Source organism: Bombina bombina, chromosome 1 (genome assembly GCF_027579735.1).
Source record: "Bombina bombina isolate aBomBom1 chromosome 1, aBomBom1.pri, whole genome shotgun sequence".
Classification (NCBI taxonomy): Eukaryota; Metazoa; Chordata; class Amphibia; order Anura; family Bombinatoridae; genus Bombina; species Bombina bombina.
The window spans coordinates 1,143,574,195-1,143,595,722 of NC_069499.1; the positions used below are offsets into that span (position 1 = coordinate 1,143,574,195).

General features: G+C 39.1%; 1 protein-coding gene across 4 annotated transcripts in view; it reads left to right on the plus strand.

Annotated features, from left to right (window-relative positions):
- ATP6V0A1 (ATPase H+ transporting V0 subunit a1) overlaps window positions 1-7,923 on the plus strand; it is a 234,076-nt gene extending 226,153 nt beyond the window's left edge. For all 4 annotated transcript variants that reach the window (XM_053699158.1, XM_053699150.1, XM_053699174.1 and 1 more), the window contains one exon: window positions 5,389-7,923. In XM_053699158.1, coding sequence (XP_053555133.1) covers window positions 5,389-5,482 — 94 coding nt within the window. In that variant the 3' untranslated portion in view covers window positions 5,483-7,923. The remainder of the gene's footprint in view (window positions 1-5,388) is intronic.
- Window positions 7,924-21,528: the final 13,605 nt, after the last annotated feature.

The following is a 21,528-nucleotide window of genomic DNA, read 5'->3' on the forward strand; positions in this document are numbered from 1 at the left end:
TCACCTTTTTGCCTGTATCTGTTCTTACTTTAGAAGTCCTCCCTCTTTTAGTGTTTAAGAGTGCGTACTGGTGTTTTCCCTATATCAATGTACTCAGTCTTTTCTATGGCCGGTAGTGACTTATGTGAATAGGAATACTGTTATTTGCAGCTATCCTATATTTTTATGTACAATTTTAAGTCACATTTTATTGGGGAGTATTCTCTATGTGAACATGCCTACTGGCTGTATAGGCTGATCCTAATTTCATGAACAAATTAGGTCTTAAGTCACTTAGGTGAGCTCTGGTCCTGTGGCGTCTCTGTGGACTTTAGGGTCCTTTATGTTTACTCCTAGTCTTTCTTGAGATTATACAGCAAGGGAGTTAAAATTATTTTTTCTTCTTTTCAAGACATATATTCATTCCCGGTTCTAAGAATACCTGTTAATCAGTTATTCCTTGGTATTTGGTGCCATCTAGTGGTGCTTTGATGTTATTACACCTATGATTAATTTTCAACATCTAAGTGGAATTTTTCCTAGTTTTCTATGGACTAAATAAAGGGGAGAATTTCTAAATCTCTAGATATGCTCTCTAGTGGCTCAGTAGCTAGTCTCTGAAATACAACATGAGAGACCAGAGTTTTCAAGACCCCATAGGGGCCTACCAAATTCCTGGATTAAGACTCATTAACTGAGTCTATTAGGGTTAATAGGAGCTTTAACATGCATCTTTGATGGTCTTTTGATGTATTCGGACACACGTTCTTTGGAAAATGTGGTGTCTGTTTTCTGTACATTTTTATTTTACTGTTTCTACATTGCAGTAAGTAGGTTGCTCTTATAAGGCCCTTTCAAGGGCTAGATGTGATTTCTATATATTTTTTTTTCTTTTTCAAGGAAGAATTTCTAAAATTTGTAACTTGTATCTCCAAATTATTTAGTGTTCTTTGAACACATATATCATTTTTCCCATCACAAGGAAGGAATTGTTAATATTTGTGACATGTATTGTTCATGTTCCATTCCGAATTACAAGAGAGAGACTCTGTTTGGACCTGTTCTGGCAGAGATCATTTCAGAGATTACAGGTGGAAAGGGATCTTTCCTACTTAAGGACAAGAAGAATAGACCTAGAGGTCGTCAAACTTCTAATTTTCGTTCTTTAGTAACTTTAAGGGACAAAAGTCCTCCTTTTATTTTTCCTCTTAAAAAACACATAAACACAGATATTCTTGGTAATCCAACCAGCCCTGGAACAAGGGAAAACAAAACAAGAAGTCTTTTACTGATTCTGAATCAGCATGAAGGTTCCGCCCCCTATTCTAGTGTGGATCAGGTAGGGGGCAGGCTCTCTCTTTTTCGACTAGCCTGGATACTCGATTTCCTATACCCTTGGGCAATGGACATAGTATCACAGGGTTACAGAATGGGATTCAAGTCTTGCCCTCCCAAGGGCAGATTTTTCCTGTCCAGACTTTCTTCAAACCAAAAAAAGGAGGCCTTCTTAAACTGTGTAAAGGACTTATACTCTTTCTGTCCCTCTAGCAGAACAGGGTCCATGATTCTATTCAAATATGAGGTTTGCCTTTCTGGACAGGCAGTTCCAATTTGTTGCTCTTCCATTAGGGTTGGCCACAGCTCCCAAAATATTCACAAAGGTTCTGGGGGTGCTAATGGCCCGTGATCAGAGCCCAGGGAATTGCTGTGGAGCCTTATCTAGATGACATCTTGGTTCAGATGTTGTCTTTTCAACTAGTCCTATCTCATACAGACAGGTTGTTTTCTTTTCCACGTTCCCATGGGTGGAAGGTGAATTTAGACCAATGTGTGTTTCCTAGGGACTATAATAGATCTTGCTTCCTGCCTTTCTCTCCAGTCTGCCTTTTGTCCATTTGTGGCCCTATGCATGGAGGTGATTGGTCTGATGGTGGCATTCATGGATATCATCCCTTTTGCTCTGTTCCATCTACAACCGCAGCAGTTTTGTATGCTCTGTCAATGGAACGGAGATCATTCGAGTTTATCTCAGAGGATAAATCTGGACCCTCTAACATGAGTCTCTCTCTCATGGTGGGTCTCACAGGAACATCTGTCTCCGGGCACTTGCTTTCTGAGACCTGTCAAGCTGGGGAGCTGTTTGGGGCCCTCTAAAGGCTCAGTGCCTGTGGTCTCGGGAAGAGTCCTCTATTCCCATAAACATCTTGGAGTTGAGAGTTATCTTCAATGCCCTAATAGCGTGGCCTCAACTGTCGTTGGTCCGGTTTATAAGATTTAAATCTGACAACATCACCTCAGTGGCTTACATCAACCACCAGGGAGGGACTCGGAGTTCCTTAGCCACAAAAGAGGTGACTTGCATTCTGCAGTCACCTGCAAGCCCACAATTGTCTCCTATCTGCCATCCACATTTCAGGAGTGGACAACTGGGAAGCAGATTTTCTGAGCAGACAGACCTTTCATCCTGGGGAGTGGGCTCTCCATACGGAAGTGTTTTTCTCAGATATCCCTCAAGTGGGGGGTTCCAGAGTTGGATCTGATGGCGTCCCATCAGATCACAAAGGTTCCAAAGTACGGTTCAAGGTCAAGAGATCCTCAGGCCGTTCTGATAGATGTTCTAGCAGTTCCTTGGAGGTTTTTCTCAGGTTTATCTGCGTTTTCTCCTTTTGTTCTCCTTCCACGAGTCATTGCTCGTATAAAACAGGAGAGTGCATCGGTGATACTGATAGCTCCTGCATGATCTGGCAGGATCTGGTTCACGGATCTAGTGAGGATGTCATTTCTACCTCCTTGGAGATTCCCTCAGAGGAAAGACCTTCTACTTCAGGGTCCTCCATCCAAACCTAGATTCTCTAAAGCTGACTGCCTGGAGATTAAACGCCTAGTTCTGTCTAGACGTGGGGGTTTTTCTGTAGCTGACATTGAATCTATGATTCAGGCTTGAAAACTGGTTACTCGCAAGATTTCCCATAAGATATGGCGTAAATATATTTTGTGGTGTGAATCTAAGGAGTTCTCCTGGAATCGGGTGAGGATTCCCCGGATTTTGTTTTTTCTTCAGGATGGATTGGATAAAGGTTTATTGTCGGTTCTCTAAAGGGTCATATTTCTGTGTTAACTATCCTTTTGCACTACCGTCTGGCAGACCTACCAGATGTTCAAGCCTTTGTACAGGCCCTGGTTAGAATCAGGCATTTGTTTAAGCCTGTTGCTCCCCCGTGGAGCCTTAATTTAGTTCTTAAAATTTTGCAGCAGACTCTATTTAAACCAATGCATGTTGTTGATATAAAACTGTTATCCTGGAAAGTTTTGTTTCTTGTTGCCATTTGTTCCGCTTGCAGAGTGTTTGAGTTTTCAGCTCTGCAGTGTGATTTCCCCCTACCTTATTTTTCATGCTAATGAGGCGGTCCTTCTTACTAAATTGGGGTTTTCTCCCTAAGGTGGTATCGGATCGAAACAATCGGGAAATAGTTCCTTCTTTTTGTCTTTATCCTTCTGCTCAAAAGATCGTCCTTTGCATTACTTGGATGTTGTGCAGGCTCTAAAAGTTTTACATAGAAACTACTTAATTTTCCTTTTTTGTTGTTTTCTCCGGAAAGCGAAAGGGTCAGAAGGCCACTCTACTTCTCTATCTCTCTGGTTGAGAGTTTTGATTCATTTGGCTTATGAGACTGCTGGACAGCAGCCTCCTGAGAGAGTTATGGCTCATTCCACTTGGGCTGTCTCCTCTTCTTGGTTTTTAAAAATGAAGCTTCTGTGAAACAGATTTGCAAGACGGCAACATGTTCCTATCTGCATACTTTTTCCAAATTCTACAAATGTGATAGTTTTGCTTTGGGAGAAAAGTTCTTCAAGCGGTGGTGCCATCTGTTTAGGTCCTCCTGCTTTTTTCTTTCTCTCTCCCTGTTCATTCCGTGTCCTCTAGCTTGGGTATTGGTTCCCACTAGTGATTGGAATGACGTGGTGGACTATCCATGTCATGGGAAAGAAAACAAAATGTATCCTTACCTGATAAATTTCTTTCTTTCCGGACATGGAGAGTCCATGACCCCGCCCTTTTTTTTTTAAAGAATCTGCAGTTTTTTTGTGTAAACCTCAGGCACCTTTTCACCCTTGTGTTTCTTCTTTTTCCATTTCCTTTGGCTGAATTACTGGGGGTTTGGGTAAGGCAGTTACACTTAACAGCTTTGCTGGGGGGCTCTTTGCCTCCTCCTGCTGGCCAGGAGTTGAATATCCCACTAGTAATTGGAATGACGTTGTGGACTCTCCATGTCCGTAAAGAAATGTATCAGGTAAGAATAATTTTAGTTTTTTTAATGATTCATATAGAGCATGCAATTTTAGGCAACTTTCTAATTTACTCCTATTATCAGTTTTCTTTGTTCTTTTCCTATCTTTATTTGAAAAACAGGAATGTAAAGCTTACGAGCCGGCCCATTTAGTATCCCTTTAAGTAATAAAGGAGTTATTCAGTATAATAAAGGAGTTATTTAGTATCATACGGGAGTTATTTAGTATCATACGGGAGTTATTTAGTATCATACGGGAGTTATTTAGTATCATACGGGAGTTATTTAGTATCATACGGGAGTTATTTAGTATCATACAGGAGTTATTTAGTATCATACAGGAGTTATTTAGTATCATACAGGAGTTATTTAGTATCATACAGGAGTTATTTAGTATCATACAGGAGTTATTTAGTATCATACAGGAGTTATTTAGTATCATACAGGAGTTATTTAGTATCATACAGGAGTTATTTAGTATCCAAAGGGATTTATTTATTATCCAAAGGGAGTTATTTAGTATCATACGGGAGTTATTTGGTATCATACGGGAGTTATTTAGCATCCAACAGGAGTTAGCATCATACAGGAGTACTATCATACAGGAGTTATTTAGTATAATACAAGAGTTATTTAGGAATATAATTATGTTGTGTGTCTACTTTTTCCTGCAGAAGATGACTCAACCTAATAATAGTCTGATATTTTTGCTTTTTAAGACATCCTTATATATTGTATGCTTAACAGTAAAGGGTTAACTATTTTGGCATTCTTCATCCTCTGGGAAAATTGAAGTATTTTGTTCACAACCTACTGCAAACTGAGTTTTTCCTTATTAGGTTCCATCACTCGAAACCCAGGGAAACCATCCAACATTCTTATCCTCCCTTCAGTTTAACTATCGCCTGTGCCTGACTGTTACTATAACTAGAGCAGAAAACTATATTTCAGTGGAGGATAAAGAGCGTTAGGGAATTCTAGGTGTGAGTTTAATAAGGAATCAGTAATAGTAATAGATTCATATACTAACTTTCTATCTGTGTTGTAATATGAGAAGTTAAATGTGATCCACTTATGAAACAAAGTGCATATTTAATTAAATTTTTTTTGTCTTCTGCAGGGTGGAGTTTCAGAACAAGTTTTACATTGGAACAGGATTCAAGTTTTTGCCATTCTCTTTTGAAAGTATCCGAGATGGGAAATTTGATGACTGAATTGTCTCTCGTATAAACAAGTTCCTCCTGTAATGTGCTCCTAGATTTGCTCAATATTCCCTGTGAAATTGTGTTATACACTGCAGTCGTGATCTTCAGATGCCCAATGTAAAGTGTGTTAGATCTGCACTGATCTTAAAATACATGCAATTGGCTACCCATGTAGTTCCCAAAGTCTGCCTCTATCAGATTATTTTATTTAGAAAAAAAAATATGTATTTTAATTTGTGTGTGAGCAAAGGTTACAGGAAGCTTTTTTTCCTTTCCTTCATCCTCACATTATTTTCTCTTCTACCGTTTATATCTTTTGCAGTTTTTACTTTTCTTCTTCTTTTTTTCACGCATTCCACTAACTTGCTTTATCTCCTTTTTGTTACAAACTCCTCTTCTGCTGTCTTTCCTTTTGCCGTTCTCTCTTGTGTCTTTTTCCCATACCAGTCATATTATCTACCTCGCTCTCATCTTCCTCTGACAGTGTTGTGAATTTCCTGGATTTAGAAAGAACTTGCTATATATGAAGACAAAGCCCAATCCCTAACGTTTACCTGTTAAATGAGATCATCACTAAATTATTACCCAGGATCTCATGGTTGGTGCAATCTTGGTCATAATACTTCAGTGGCGCAACTGCCGCTGACTTCATAGCATTAAGATACCTAGACCTATAGCTTGTACGTTGTTGCTGTGCAGTAGTGTTGACTTTTAATGCAGTGTTTGGTGTTTTTGCAGTAACCATATGACATTTTACAAGCATGCAGTCTTCAGAACCCTTATAACTTCTTATCTCTAGAAATAATTTATAACTAATTTATTAATTAATATCTTAATTGACTGGATTAACCCATTCTGTTGATTTGCACACTTGAAAGTAATAAGCACTGTCATCACACATATCTATTTTTTTTTATTTAAAGAGTAAAAAGGAAGGAAATTATTTTGGGACTTTAAACAATCACTATTAAATTGATACCTTCCATGCAATAGGATCAGGAAATAGTTGGCCACAGTTAATTTGCTTGATTTTGTGTAAACATAAATATCCCAGCAAACAAGGAAACGACTAATCACAAGGAATTTCTATAAAGGACACACTGACATTAGTCAGTTATAAGCAATCGGTTTTAATTTTAGATGGTGCTTCTTAAACCTCTTAAAGGCTAAATGCATGCAACACATATACTCAAATTACACTATATATATATATATACAGGGCTCAAAATTTCAGGTTGTAAGTTAATAGCCACTTCTGATCCTACCCTCTACCTGCTCACCCCACCCCCTCTTTGCATATGTTTTGCCACTGTGAAACACATTGTGCGGTAATTTTTAAATATTTTTATTTATACCATAACAAATTAAATAATGCTACATACAGCAATAGCTTACAAAATATGAGCTTAACAGCAAACATGAACTTGGTGCTTCTGGGTAAGACAAAAGCTGGAAAGAAATAGAAAGTTGTTGAAGTGAGATAGTGGAGAAAGAGAGTGCTGATTTTCTTTTAATAATTATCTCTCCCTTCTATATTTAACTGTTTTTCTGCCCTCCCTCCTGTCTTCATACTCTCTTTTTACCCTCTCCCTTATCTCTCAAGCCATAATTTCTCTTTACACTCTTTCTTTCCCCTCTCTCATATCTCTTTACTCTTTTTTCTTTCACTCTCGTAAAGCTATCTTCTTCTACACTTTTCCTTTTCCTCTCCAATCTCTATCTCTCTCTGCCCCCGTTTACCCTCTCAGAAGCACTAATGGTGTTCCTACAGCAGAGTTGAATAACATATCCTTGCCCTTTCTAGGGTATATAATATCCCTTCAGATAATATTTTTAGCACATAGCCCAAAATGTGTGTTTGGCAATGCTTCAATAGGAGTGTACATTTTACAAATGTGCTAACTTCGCTACTTTCAACACTCCACCAGACTTCAGACCATGAGTGAATGTTGATTAACATTAACTCCCTAACTTTCACTCGCCACCATTAAATATTCACTTGCCAATGGCTAGTAAAGAGTGGAAATTTTGAGCCCTGTATATATATTCCTTTCTCAGTTCCTCTCTCCCTCTCTTGTGCACACTTTCCCTCTGTATCTCTCTCTATTTCTGTATCTATTTGTCTTTATCTGTCTCTTTATCTCTGGACCCTTTCTCTCTCAAGTGCAAACTTTATCTCTGTAAATCTCTCTCTCTATCTCTCCCTGTATCTCTCTCTATCTCTCCCTCTCTTTACAGACATATTGCATATTTTGGCTTTAAAGAGGTTTATCATTAGGTGTTGTTGTATCTTTGAGTTGTTGTGCAAACTGGCTGATGTCCCTATATGTTTACACAAATGGTTTTACACGTCAAATAACATAGAATTGTCGTGAACCTGTCACTGTTCTTGTGAAATCTGTGAATGAAGTATACTGTGTACAAATAAATGTTTAATTTATGACAAACAACTAGCGCTGTTTTTTCTGTTTCTTGGGAATATGATGTACAGACACAAAAAGAAGACTTCCTTAAAGAGTGCTGGAGATTGTCGTTGATTTTCAAAAGAGTTTTATAAATTTATTAAAATGGTGGGCAAAATATTTTGCCTTTTGGGTCTTAAAGCCAATGATTACTAGAATGTGTGGGTTTAATGTCAGTAGAGGAATTCTGTATCTGTCCAGGACAGCTAGCAGTTGTAATAGAATGTTCTTTATGGTAATTTTACCAGTTATCTCTAGTATTGCAATGTCCTGTCTAGCAACCAGGGGTTAACCCTTAGATGTTATTTGAACTGCAACATATTTGACCATAACCACTTCCTGTACAAACTGACATTCTGATGAGCCAACAGCATTACACAATTACACCTTTTTACTTTTTAAATAATAACAATTTTGGTGTTGACTGTCCCTGAGTGTGCGGTGGCTACACTGAGAATTTCTAATTGCTAATCTTGCAAGAAAACAAGAAAATTGTTTGTTGTTTTTTAACACAATCTGTTTATTTTTGTTTACTTTGATTTAACATTTTTTTTACCAAATGAGCACTGTTTATCATCCCTTTAATACATTGGAGACATTCAGGCCTTTTTAGAGGAAGAAGAACAATTTGTCAATAAATATGTGCTAAATAATTGTGTATTATGATCCTTAACTTTTTAATTAAATATTTTGCGGGGAATAAACGTTTGACTTCAATATCCCTTTATTACAGAAAACAGCCCAAAATCAAAAATACATTCAATTTATATTTGAATAATCTATTAAAGGGAAAAAAAATATTTCTAGTTCAATATTACCACCTAGTGGCCTGTTACTATACTACAACTACATTACATTAAAATACTGATATGTGATTTCACTTCCTATGACATTGCTTTACAACATTTTTGCTGTTGACTGTCCCGATTGAAGGTAAGTTTGGCAATATTTTGGTAAGGTTAGGGTTAACTCAGTGTGTTGCAACCCTCTGGCATCCAGGGTGCTTACAGTAGTGTCCCTAGCCTCCAGTAACTGATTCATAGTTGAGATTGAGATGGCAGCATTATATCCATGATAAAATGCTTTATGTCATCCATATTAGTGATACCATGAGAAAAATATGGTACTCGCTGTTTTATTCAAATAACGTAAACCTAATATTCAAAGTTGTTTGTACAAAAAACTGCTTGTGAATTTACAAATTGACACTTTTTTTCTAGTTGATGTTTTGCATTAAACTTTGCAGTATATTCAAGGAGATACAATATATGAGAGATTGTAAAATGTTTTTTCCCCACATACACTGCTCGTTATTAGCTGGGCAGTTGTACTCAGCCTGTTTGTCATATGAAGCTTACAGAGTGTAGAAGAAAATAGAATGTTGATAATATGCAACATTTTTGTGAACTGAATTAAGTAGTAATGATATCACTTATTATGTTATTTCCTGTCTCTCTTTATAATGAGTATATTTAGAGGGACAGTGCTCTGTAAACTTGTTTAACTTTTAATTTGTTTCTGATGACTTATATCAACTGCAGAGTATAGGCAATTGCTCCTTTTAGTTCATTTTTGTTTTATGAAATAGCTATTTAAAACCCGCAGCTGATTGTTTTAACCAGCGGGGGAGCATGAACGGCTCCTATTCTGTTTGTTCTCACAATGTAGACTTTGGCAGCTCACTTTAGAAACAACATATCATCAAGGGGGTACCAATAGGCCCAAACAATAAGATTAAAGGGACTGTCTACTCCAAGATTTGTATTGTTTAAAAAGATAGATAATCCCTTTATTACACATTCCCAAGCTTTGCATAACAAACACTGTTATATTAATATATTTATTTGACCTCTTTGATTACCTTGTTTCTAAGTCTCTGCAGACTGTCCCCTTAACTCAGTGCTATTTACATACTTGCATTTAGGCAATTGGTGATGACTCATAAATAACTCCACTAGATTGAGCACAATGTTATCTGTATGGTACACATGAACTAGCAGTGTCTTGGGATTAGAGCTGTAACAACTAATCGGCATAATCGATAATAATCGATTATGAAAATAGTTGTCAATGAATCTCATAAGCAATTAGTTGGTTTGCAATTAGTTGTCTGTGCACAGCACCAGCTGCTTCACTCCAATGAGCTCCTGCACATGGTATTGTGTTTTATGGTTATGTTCTTAGCCTAAAGGACGTCCACCAGGACCGTCTTTAACACAGGGCAAAAGGGGCAGCTGCCCAGGGCCCAGTTTCTGTTGAGGGGCCCAAGAGTCCTAAAAAAATATATAATTTTTTTATGGTTCATATCAGACAGTTGATGTAACATGGGGAACACCCACATTCAGCCCTAATACTGTCACAGTCAAAAGTACTCTGCTTATATATATATATATTTTTTTTTTTAAACTGTGCCAGACCATGCCGGTGTCATGTGACATGCCAAGCTAGTGCCATGTGCTGTTTTAGATGTGCACTGTGCAGCACTGAATGCAAAGCCCTAACTCAGCATCCAGCCATTCCCACTGCATCAGAAAAGGTCCTACTGGGGTTACCACTGTTACCAAGTAACTGCTCTGGTGGTGGGGATTGTTTCTGGGTAGGGCTGACTGTAGGCGCATGCAGCAGAAAGCTGGAGCGGCAGGCACGTGAGGATTTGAGGATTTTTATTTTAAAGATAGGATGATTTATTTTTTTATCTGATTAGACGATTAATCGAAAAAATAATCGGACGATTAATCGATTATGAAGATAATCGTTAGTTGCAGCCCTACTTGGGATTAAAAGCTATAAAAATGCACTCAGATAAGAGAAGGCCTGTAGTGGCTTAGAGAGAGGCAGAAATGTAGAGGTTGCAATGTTATAAAGTATATTAATATAACAATGTGGGTTGTGTAAGACTGGGGAATAGGTAGTAAAGGGGTTATCATCTTTTAAATAATAAAAATGTTGGCGTAGACTGTCACTTTAAGTTGTACTCCCATGGGGTGGTCCTTTCTTTGCCATCACCCGCTACGTCTTTGCTGGCTTTAATGGATGAATTCCACAAGTTTTGGAGATTTTCCAACTTCCTCATCAATCATCACAAATCAATATCTTAATGGAAGCGACTGCTTTTTGGTCTTTAGAGCAGATATGTCCTTATAAATTACAAATTACATCTTTTAATTAATTTTAATTGCTAAACCCCTCCCCCCCCAATCTCCTAAATTATTTTATTATAACTATAAACCATTGGGGGAGGATCCAATCCACTCAGAGTCTAGACTGTGCTGATAAGACTTCCCAAACACTATCTCCAACAGCTTCAGCTATGTCTTAAAGGACCAGTCAACACATTAGATTTGCATAATCAACAAATGCAAGATAACAAGACAATGCAATAGCACTTAGTCTGAACTTCAAATGAGTAGTAGATTTTTTTTATAACAATTTTCAAAGTTATGTATATTTCCACTCCCCTTGTACCATGTGATAGCAATCAGCCAATCACAAATGCATATACGTATAGTCTGTGAATTCTTGCACATGCTCAGTAGGATCTGGTGACTCAAAAAGTGTAAATATAAAAGACTGTGCACATTTTTTTTAATGGAAGTAAATTGGAAAGTTGTTTAAAATGACATGCTGTATCTGAATCATGAAAATTAAATTTAACCTGAGTGTCCCTTTAATGCTTTTGTTTATTTGCCCCACAATAAATATGCTTAAAATGTACAGAAACTAAAATGTTGGCTTTCTAGGGGTACCAAATATGATTACATAATATAAATTCATTATATTACAAAGGGTGCTTGACTGGCACGGAAGAACAGGATCAAAAGCTTGGGTCTATATTAGACCCCCGATGAGAAAAGTATTGTCTTTATAACCACATGTTCAGTTCATAATTAAATCCATACAGTGGATATTGCCCCCAGGATCCCCCATGCCTCCTGTGTCTTATAATGATGAATTGATAGGTGGTTATGGACCAAGAGTCAAGGGTTGACATATACTAGACATTGAAGAATAATTTCTCATTATAAAATAGAATTTCAAATGACAATAATTTGCACTTTTGCATCCTAGTTTTAACATGACTTTACTAGAACCCCTTATCCTTTTTGAACTCCTTTGCAATACACATTCTACCTAGGAGTACCTTGGTAATCTTGCTTCTTCAGTTTTATCTTATCCTGGTTTGTTTGAGAGGCTATGGTGAAACTGGAGCATTGTTCAACATTTTGTGATAATACCAACTGATCAAACTGTTTTGGGAAGAGTTAGAACAAACCTATTAGTTCCTTTTGGGAACTAGTTTCACACAGAAACTATTGAGGACATTCTTGAATAAGGGATCTGAATGTCATTGCAGAATCGGATCACAAAATGGCCTGAATAGCACTCACTATATAAACTTCAAAAAAATCTTACACTGGAGGAATTTAGTTTTTTTAGGAGAAATAAAATTTACTGAAATTGAAGTGACAGTCTACTCCAAAATATGTATTGTTTAAAAAGATAGATAATCCCTTTATTATCCTTTCCCCAGTTTTGCATAACCAACACGGTTATATTAATATACTTTTCTCTTGTTAAGTGTATCCAGTCCACGGATCATCCATTACTTGTGGGATATTCTCCTTCCCAACAGGAAGTTGCAAGAGGATCACCCACAGCAGAGCTGCTATATAGCTCCTCCCCTCACTGCCATATCCAGTCATTCTCTTGCAACTCTCAACTAAGATGGAGGTCGTAAGAGGACTGTGGTATTTTATACTTAGTTTATTTCTTCAATCAAAAGTTTGTTATTTTTAAATGGTACCGGAGTGTACTGTTTATCTCAGGCAGTATTTAGAAGAAGAATCTGCCTGCGTTTTCTATGATCTTAGCAGAAGTAACTAAGATCCTTTGCTGTTCTCACATATTCTGAGGAGTGAGGTAACTTCAGAGGGGGAATAGCGTGCAGGTTTTCCTGTAATAAGGTATGTGCAGTTAAAATATTTTTCTAGGGATGGAATTTGCTAGAAAATGCTGCTGATACCGAAGTAATGTAAGTAAAGCCTTAAATGCAGTGATAGCGACTGGTATCAGGCTTATTAATAGAGATACATACTCTTATAAAAGTGTATTTTAAAACGTTTGCTGGCATGTTTAATCGTTTTTTATGTTTGGTGATAAAACTTATTGGGGCCTAGTTTTTTCCACATGGCTGGCTTGAATTTTGCCTAGAAACAGTTCCCTGAGGCTTCCCACTGTTGTAATATGAGTGGGAGGGGCCTATTTTAGCGTTTTTTTGCACAGCAAAAATTACAGACACAGACATCCAGCTTCTTCCTGCATGATCCAGGACTTCTCTGAAGGGCTCAAAAGGCTTCAAAAGTCGTATTGAGGGAGGTAAAAAGCCACAGTAGAGCTGTGGCAGTTGTTGTGACTGTTTAAAAAACGTTTTTGTCATTTGTTATTCCGTTTTTGGTATTAAGGGGTTAATCATCCATTTGCAAGTGGGTGCAATGCTCTGCTAACTTATTACATACACTGTAAAAATTTCGTTAGTGTAACTGCATTTTTTCACTGTTATTTCAAAATTTGGGAAAATTTGTGTTTCTTAAAGGCGCAGTAACGTTTTTTATATTGCTTGTAAACTTGTTTTAAAGTGTTTTCCAAGCTTGCTAGTCTCATTGCTAGTCTGTTTAAACATGTCTGACACAGAGGAACCTGCTTGTTCATTATGTTTGAAAGCCATGGTGGAGCCCCATAGGAGAATGTGTACTAAATGTATTGATTTCACCTTAAACAGTAAAGATCAGTCTTTATCTATAAAAGAATTATCACCAGAGGGTTCTGTCGAGGGGGAAGTTATGCCGACTAACTCTCCCCACGTGTCAGACCCTTCGCCTCCCGCTCAGGGGACGCACGCTAATATGGCGCCAATTACATCAGGGACGCCCATAGCGATTACCTTGCAGGACATGGCTGCAATCATGAATAATACCCTGTCAGAGGTATTATCTAGATTGCCTGAATTAAGAGGCAAGCGCGATAGCTCTGGGGTTAGGAGAGATACAGAGCGCGCAAATGCTGTTAGAGCCATGTCTGATACTGCGTCACAGTATGCAGAACATGAGGACGGAGAGCTTCAGTCTGTGGGTGACATCTCTGACTCGGGGAAACCTGATTCAGAGATTTCTAATTTTAAATTTAAGCTTGAGAACCTCCGTGTATTGCTTGGGGAGGTATTAGCTGCTCTGAATGACTGTAACACAGTTGCAATTCCAGAGAAATTGTGTAGGCTGGATAGATACTATGCGGTGCCGGTGTGTACTGACATTTTTCCTATACCTAAAAGGCTTACAGAAATTATTAGCAAGGAGTGGGATAGACCCGGTGTGCCCTTTTCCCCACCTCCTATATTTAGAAAAATGTTTCCAATAGACGCCACTACACGGGACTTATGGCAGACGGTCCCTAAGGTGGAGGGAGCAGTTTCTACTTTAGCAAAGCGTACCACTATCCCGGTTGAGGACAGTTGTGCTTTTTCAGATCCAATGGATAAAAAATTGGAGGGTTACCTTAAGAAAATGTTTATTCAACAAGGTTTTATTTTACAGCCCCTTGCATGCATTGCGCCTGTCACTGCTGCGGCGGCATTCTGGTTTGAGGCCCTGGAAGAGGCCATCCAGACAGCTCCATTGAATGAAATTATTGACAAGCTTAGAACGCTTAAGCTAGCTAACTCATTTGTTTCTGATGCCATTGTTCATTTGACTAAACTAACGGCTAAGAATTCCGGATTCGCCATCCAGGCGCGTAGGGCGCTATGGCTTAAATCCTGGTCAGCTGACGTGACTTCAAAGTCTAAATTACTCAACATTCCTTTCAAGGGGCAGACCTTATTCGGGCCTGGCTTGAAGGAAATTATTGCTGACATTACTGGAGGCAAGGGTCATACCCTTCCTCAGGACAGGGCCAAATCAAAGGCCAAACAGTCTAATTTTCGTGCCTTTCGAATTTTCAAGGCAGGAGCAGCATCAACTTCCTCCGCTTCAAAACAAGAGGGAACTGTTGCTCATTCCAGACAGGCCTGGAAACCTAACCAGTCCTGGAACAAGGGCAAGCAGGCCAGAAAGCCTGCTGCTGCCCCCAAGACAGCATGAAGGAACAGCCCCCTATCCGGAAACGGATCTAGTGGGGGGCAGACTTTCTCTCTTCGCCCAGGCGTGGGCAAGAGATGTTCAGGATCCCTGGGTGTAGGAGATCATATCTCAGGGATATCTTCTGGACTTCAAAGCTTCTCCTCCACAAGGGAGATTTCATCTTTCAAGGTTATCAGCAAACCAGATAAAGAAAGAGGCATTCCTAAGCTGTGTGCAAGACCTCCTAGTAATGGGAGTAATCCATCCAGTTCCGTGGACAGAACAAGGACAGGGATTTTATTCAAATCTGTTTGTGGTTCCCAAGAAAGAGGGAACCTTCAGACCAATCTTGGATCTAAAGATCTTAAACAAATTCCTCAGAGTTCCATCATTCAAAATGGAAACTATTCGGACCATCCTACCCATGATCCAAGAGGGTCAGTACATGACCACAGTGGAGGATGCCTACCTTCACATACCGATTCACAAAGATCATAATCGGTTCCTAAGGTTTGCCTTTCTAGACAGGCATTACCAATTTGTAGCTATTCCCTTCGGGTTGGCCACTGCCCCGAGAATTTTTACAAAGGTTCTGGGCTCACTTCTGGCGTTCTAAGACCGCGAGGCATAGCGGTGGCTCCGTATCTAGACGACATCCTGATATAGGCGTCAAGCTTTCAAATTGCCAAGTCTCATACAGAGATAGTTCTGGCATTTCTGAGGTCGCATGGGTGGAAAGTGAACGTGGAAAAGAGTTCTCTATCACCACTCACAAGAGTCTCCTTCCTAGGGACTCTTATAGATTCTGTAGAGATGAAAATTTACCTGACGGAGTCCAGGTTATCAAAACTTCTAAATGCTTGCCGTGTCCTTCATTCCATTCCACGCCCGTCAGTGGCTCAGTGCATGGAAGTAATCAGCTTAATGGTAGCGGCAATGGACATAGTGCCATTTGCGCGCCTGCATCTCAGACCGCTGCAATTATGCATGCTAAGTCAGTGGAATGGGGATTACTCAGATTTGTCCCCTCTACTAAATCTGGATCAAGAGACCAGAGATTCTCTTCTCTGGTGGCTTTCTCGGGTCCATCTGTCCAAGGGTATGACCTTTCGCAGGCCAGATTGGACGATTGTAACAACAGATGCCAGCCTTCTAGGTTGGGGCGCAGTCTGGAACTCCCTGAAGGCTCAGGGATCGTTGACTCAGGAGGAGAAACTCCTCCCAATAAATATTCTGGAGTTAAGAGCAATATTCAATGCTCTTCTAGCTTGGCCTCAGTTAGCAACACTGAGGTTCATCAGATTTCAGTCGGACAACATCACGACTGTGGCTTACATCAACCATCAAGGGGGAACCAGGAGTTCCCTAGCGATGTTAGAAGTCTCAAAGATAATTCGCTGGGCAGAGTCTCACTCTTGCCACCTGTCAGCGATCCACATCCCAGGCGTAGAGAACTGGGAGGCGGATTTTCTAAGTCGTCAGACTTTTCATCCGGGGGAGTGGGAACTCCATCCGGAGGTGTTTGCTCAACTGGTCCATCGTTGGGGCAAACCAGAACTGGATCTCATGGCGTCTCACCAGAATGCCAAGCTTCCTTGTTACGGATCCAGGTCCAGGGACCCGGGAGCAACGCTGATAGATGCTCTAGCAGCTCCTTGGTTCTTCAACCTGGCCTATGTGTTTCCACCGTTTCCTCTGCTCCCTCGACTGATTGCCAAATCAAACAGGAGAGAGCATCAGTGATTCTGATAGCGCCTGCGGGGCCACGCAGGACCTGGTATGCAGACCTAGTGGACATGTCATCTCTTCCACCATGGACTCTGCCTCTGAGGCAGGACCTTCTAATACAAGGTCCTTTCAATCATCCAAATCTAATTTCTCTGAGACTGACTGCATGGAGATTGAACGCTTGATTCTATCAAGGCGTGGCTTCTCCGAGTCAGTCATTGATACCTTAATACAGGCTCGGAAGCCTGTCACCAGGAAAATCTACCATAAGATATGGCGTAAATATCTTTATTGGTGTGAATCCAAGAGTTACTCATGGAGTAAGGTTAGGATTCCTAGGATATTGTCCTTTCTCTAAGAGGGTTTGGACAAAGGCTTATCAGCTAGTTCTTTAAAAGGACAGATCTCTGCTCTGTCTATTCTTTTGCACAAGCGTCTGGCAGAAGTTCTAGACGTCCAGGCATTTTGTCAGGCTTTGGTTAGGATTAAACCTGTGTTTAAAACTGTTGCTCCCCCGTCGAGCTTCAACTTGGTTCTTAAAGTTCTTCAGGGAGTTCCATTTGAACCCCATCATTCCATTGATATTAAACTTTTATCTTGGAAAGTTCTGTTTTTGATGGCTATTTCCTCGTCTCGAAGAGTCTCTGAGTTATCTGCCTTACATTGTGATTCTCCTTATCTGATTTTTCATTCAGACAAGGTAGTTCTGCGTACCAAACCTGGGTTTTTACCTAAGGTGGTTTCTAACAGGAATATCAATCAAGAGATTGTTGTTCCATCATTGTGTCCTAATCCTTCTTCAAAGAAGGAACGTCTTTTGCATAATCTGGACGTAGTCCGTGCCTTGAAGTTTTACTTACAGGCTACTAAAGATTTTCGTCAAACATCTGCCCTGTTTGTCGTTTACTCTGGACAGAGGAGAGGTCAAAAAGCTTCGGCAACCTCTCTCTCCTTTTGGCTTCGGAGCATAATACGCTTAGCCTATGAGACTGCTGGACAGCAGCCCCCTGAAAGGATTACAGCTCATTCTACTAGAGCTGTGGCTTCCACCTGGGCCTTTAAAAATGAGGCCTCTGTTGAACAGATTTGCAAGGCTGCGACTTGGTCTTCGCTTCACACCTTTTCAAAATTTTACAAATTTGACACTTTTGCTTCTTCGGAGGCTGTTTTTGGGAGAAAGGTTCTACAGGCAGTGGTTCCTTCCGTTTAAGTTCCTGCCTTGTCCCTCCCATCATCCGTGTACTTTAGCTTTGGTATTGGTATCCCACAAGTAATGGATGATCCGTGGACTGGATACTCTTAACAAGAGAAAACATAATTTATGCTTACCTGATAAATTTATTTCTCTTGTAGTGTATCCAGTCCACGGCCCGCCCTGTCCTTTTTAGGCAGGTCTAAATTTTAATTAAACTACAGTCACCACTGCACCCTATGGTTTCTCCTTTCTCGTCTTGTTTCGGTCGAATGACTGGATATGGCAGTGAGGGGAGGAGCTATATAGCAGCTCTGCTGTGGGTGATCCTCTTGCAACTTCCTGTTGGGAAGGAGAATATCCCACAAGTAATGGATGATCCGTGGACTGGATACACTACAAGAGAAATAAATTTATCAGGTAAGCATAAATTATGTTTTTTCCTCTCTGATTATCTTTTATCTAAGCCTCTGCAGACTGCCTCCTTATTCCAGTACTATTTACAGAATTGCATTTCAGCTAATTAGTGCTGACTCGTGAATAACTCCATGGGAGTGAACACAATGTTATCTATTTGGAACACATGAACTAGCAGTGTCTTGCAGTGAAAAGCTAATAAAATGCACTTACATAAAGGGTCCTGCAGGGGCTTAAAAACAGGCAGAAATTTAGAGGTTTAAAGGCTATATTAATATAATAGTGTTGGGTATGCAAAGCTAGAAAATGGGTAGTAAAGGTGTTATCTATCTTTCTTTCATGTAATTGGCAAGAGTCCATGAGCTAGTGAGGTATGGGATTTACAATCCTACCAGGAGGGGCAAAGTTTCCCAAACCTCAAAATGCCTATAAATACACTCCTCACCACACCCACAATTCAGTTTTACAAACGTTGCCTCCTATGGAGGTGGTGAAGTAAGATTGTGCCTAGATTCTACATTGATATGCACTTCTCAGCATTTTTGAAGCCCGGTTCCTCTGAGTACAGCGAATGTCAGAGGGATGTGAAGGGAGTATTACCTATTGAATGCAATGGTTTTCCTCACGGGGATCTATTTCATAGGTTCTCTGTTATCGGTCGTAGAGATTCATCTCCTACCTCCCTTTTCAGATCGACGATATACTCTTATATACCATTACCTCTACTGATTCTCGTTTCAGTACTGGTTTGGCTATCTGCTATATGTGGATGGGTGTCTTTTGGTAAGTGTTTTTATTACTTAAGACACCTCAGCTATGGTTCGGCACTTTATGCATTAATATAAAGTTCTAAATATATGTATTGTACTTATATTTGCCATGAGTCAGGTTCATGTATTTCCTTCAGCAGACTGTCAGTTTCATATTTGGGAAATGCATTTTTTAGGAAAACTTATTTCTTACCTGGGGTATAGTCTTTTTTCAAATTGACTGACATTTTAAATTCACGGGCAGAATTTGGCTCGCGAGGGCGCAAAATGCCAAACTATATTTCGTCATTTCCGGCGTCAACAAGTCGTTTCACAAGGTTGCGTCTTCAATGACGCGAGTGTGTCATTTCCAGATGTTGTTAGCGCCAAAAAAATGTCTGTTTCTTTGTGCGTCATACTTGGCGCCAAATATTGTCATTATTTTAAACTCCATTCCTATATGCCTCTTGTCTTTTTTTCTCTTTCAGAGGGCTATGCTGTTTGCATTTCTTCCCCCATTCCTGAAACTGACATATAAGGAAATTGATAATTTTGCTTTATATGTTGTTTTTTCTCTTACATTTGCAAGATGTCTCATTCTGATCCTGTCTCAGAAGTCACTGTTGGAATCCTGCTAACTGATATCAGTTCTTCCAAAGCTAAGTACATTTGTTGTAATGCTGTGGTTTGTAATAAGTTGTCATGATAAACTTTTACATGCAGAGAATGTGTCCATCAGTAATAGTACATTGCCTGTTGTTGTTCTTTAAACTTCTAATGTACAAAATATACCTGTGAATTTATAACAATTTATTGCTGTTTTTATTCAGAAGGCTTTTGTCTGCCATCCCGCCTTCTAATAAATGTAAAGGTCTTTTTAAACTTCTCATAAGTTGATGAAATTTCAAATGACCGACAACATACTGAATTATCCTCCTCTGATGAAAATCTATCTGATTCAGAAGATCCTTCCTCAGATATTGACACTGACAAATCTACTTATTTAATTAAAATTGAGTACATTCATTCTTTGTTGAAGAAGTGTTCATTATTGGATATTGAGGAGACTAGTCCTCTTTATATTAAAACTAGTAAACGTTTCAATTATGTTTATAAACCTCCTGTGGTTATTCCAGAGGTTTTTCCAGTTCCTAATGCTATTTCTGATATGTTTTCTTAGGAATGGAATAGGCCTGGTACTTCTTTTATTCCTAACTTCAAGGTTTTAAAAAATGTATCCTTTGCCAGCAGTTAAGATTGGAGTTTTAGGGGCTATCTCTACTCTTGCTAAACGTACTACTATTCCTATGGAAGATAATATTTCTTTTAAGATCCTTTAGATAGGAAACTTGTATCTTATCTAAGGAGAGTTTATTTATTTTCAGGTCTTTTTCTTAGGCCTGCAATGTCTTTGGCTATTGTTGCAGCTGCTTCAACCTTTTGGTTGGAAACATTAGCACAACTAGTATTGTATCATGATTTGTCTAGCATTATTAACATTCTAATAATTTCATTTGTGATGCCTTTGTTGATATTATCAAGATTGATGTTAAATCTAGGTCTTTAGCTATTTTAGCTAAAAGAGCTTTGTGGCTTAAATCTTGGAATGCTGATATGACTTCTAAGTCGAGATTGTTATTTCTTTCCTTCCAAGGTAATAAATTATTTGGATCACAGTTGGATTCAATAAATTCAACTGTCACTGGGGGAAGGGAGTTTTTTTGCCTCAAGATTAAGATCTAAGGGTAAATATTAAGCTTCTAATCGTTTTCGTTCTTAAATAAGGAATAGAAATCTAATTCTTCCCCAAGGAATCTGTTTCCAATTGGAAGCCTTCTTCAAATTGAAATAAATCCAAGCCATTTAAGAGATTAAGCCAGCCCCCAAGTCCGCATGAAGGTGCGGCTCTTATTCCAGCTCAGCGGGTACGGGGCAGATTAAGATTTTACTAAGATATTTGGATCAATTCAGTCCAAAATAATTGGATTCAGAGTATTGTCTTTCAGGGGTTCAGAATTGGATTCAGATTAAGACTGCTTGTGAGACGATTTTTTCTCTCACGCATTCCAGCAAACCCTGTAAGGCTCAGGCTTCAGGAAGTGTGTTTCAGGCCTAGAGTTATCTGGGGTAATCATGCCAGTTTCATTTCACGAACAGGGTCTGGGGTTTTATTCAAATCTATTCATTGTCCCAAGAAAGAAAATTCATAAAGATCATTTTTGGATCTAAAAATTTTGAATCGATATGTAAAAGTGCCAATTTTTCAAAATGCTGATTATAATGTCTATTCTGCCTTTTGTTCAGCAAGGGCATTATGTGCCCACAATAGACTTACAGGATGCATATCTTCATATTTTGATTTATCCAGATCACTATCAGTTTCTGAGATTCT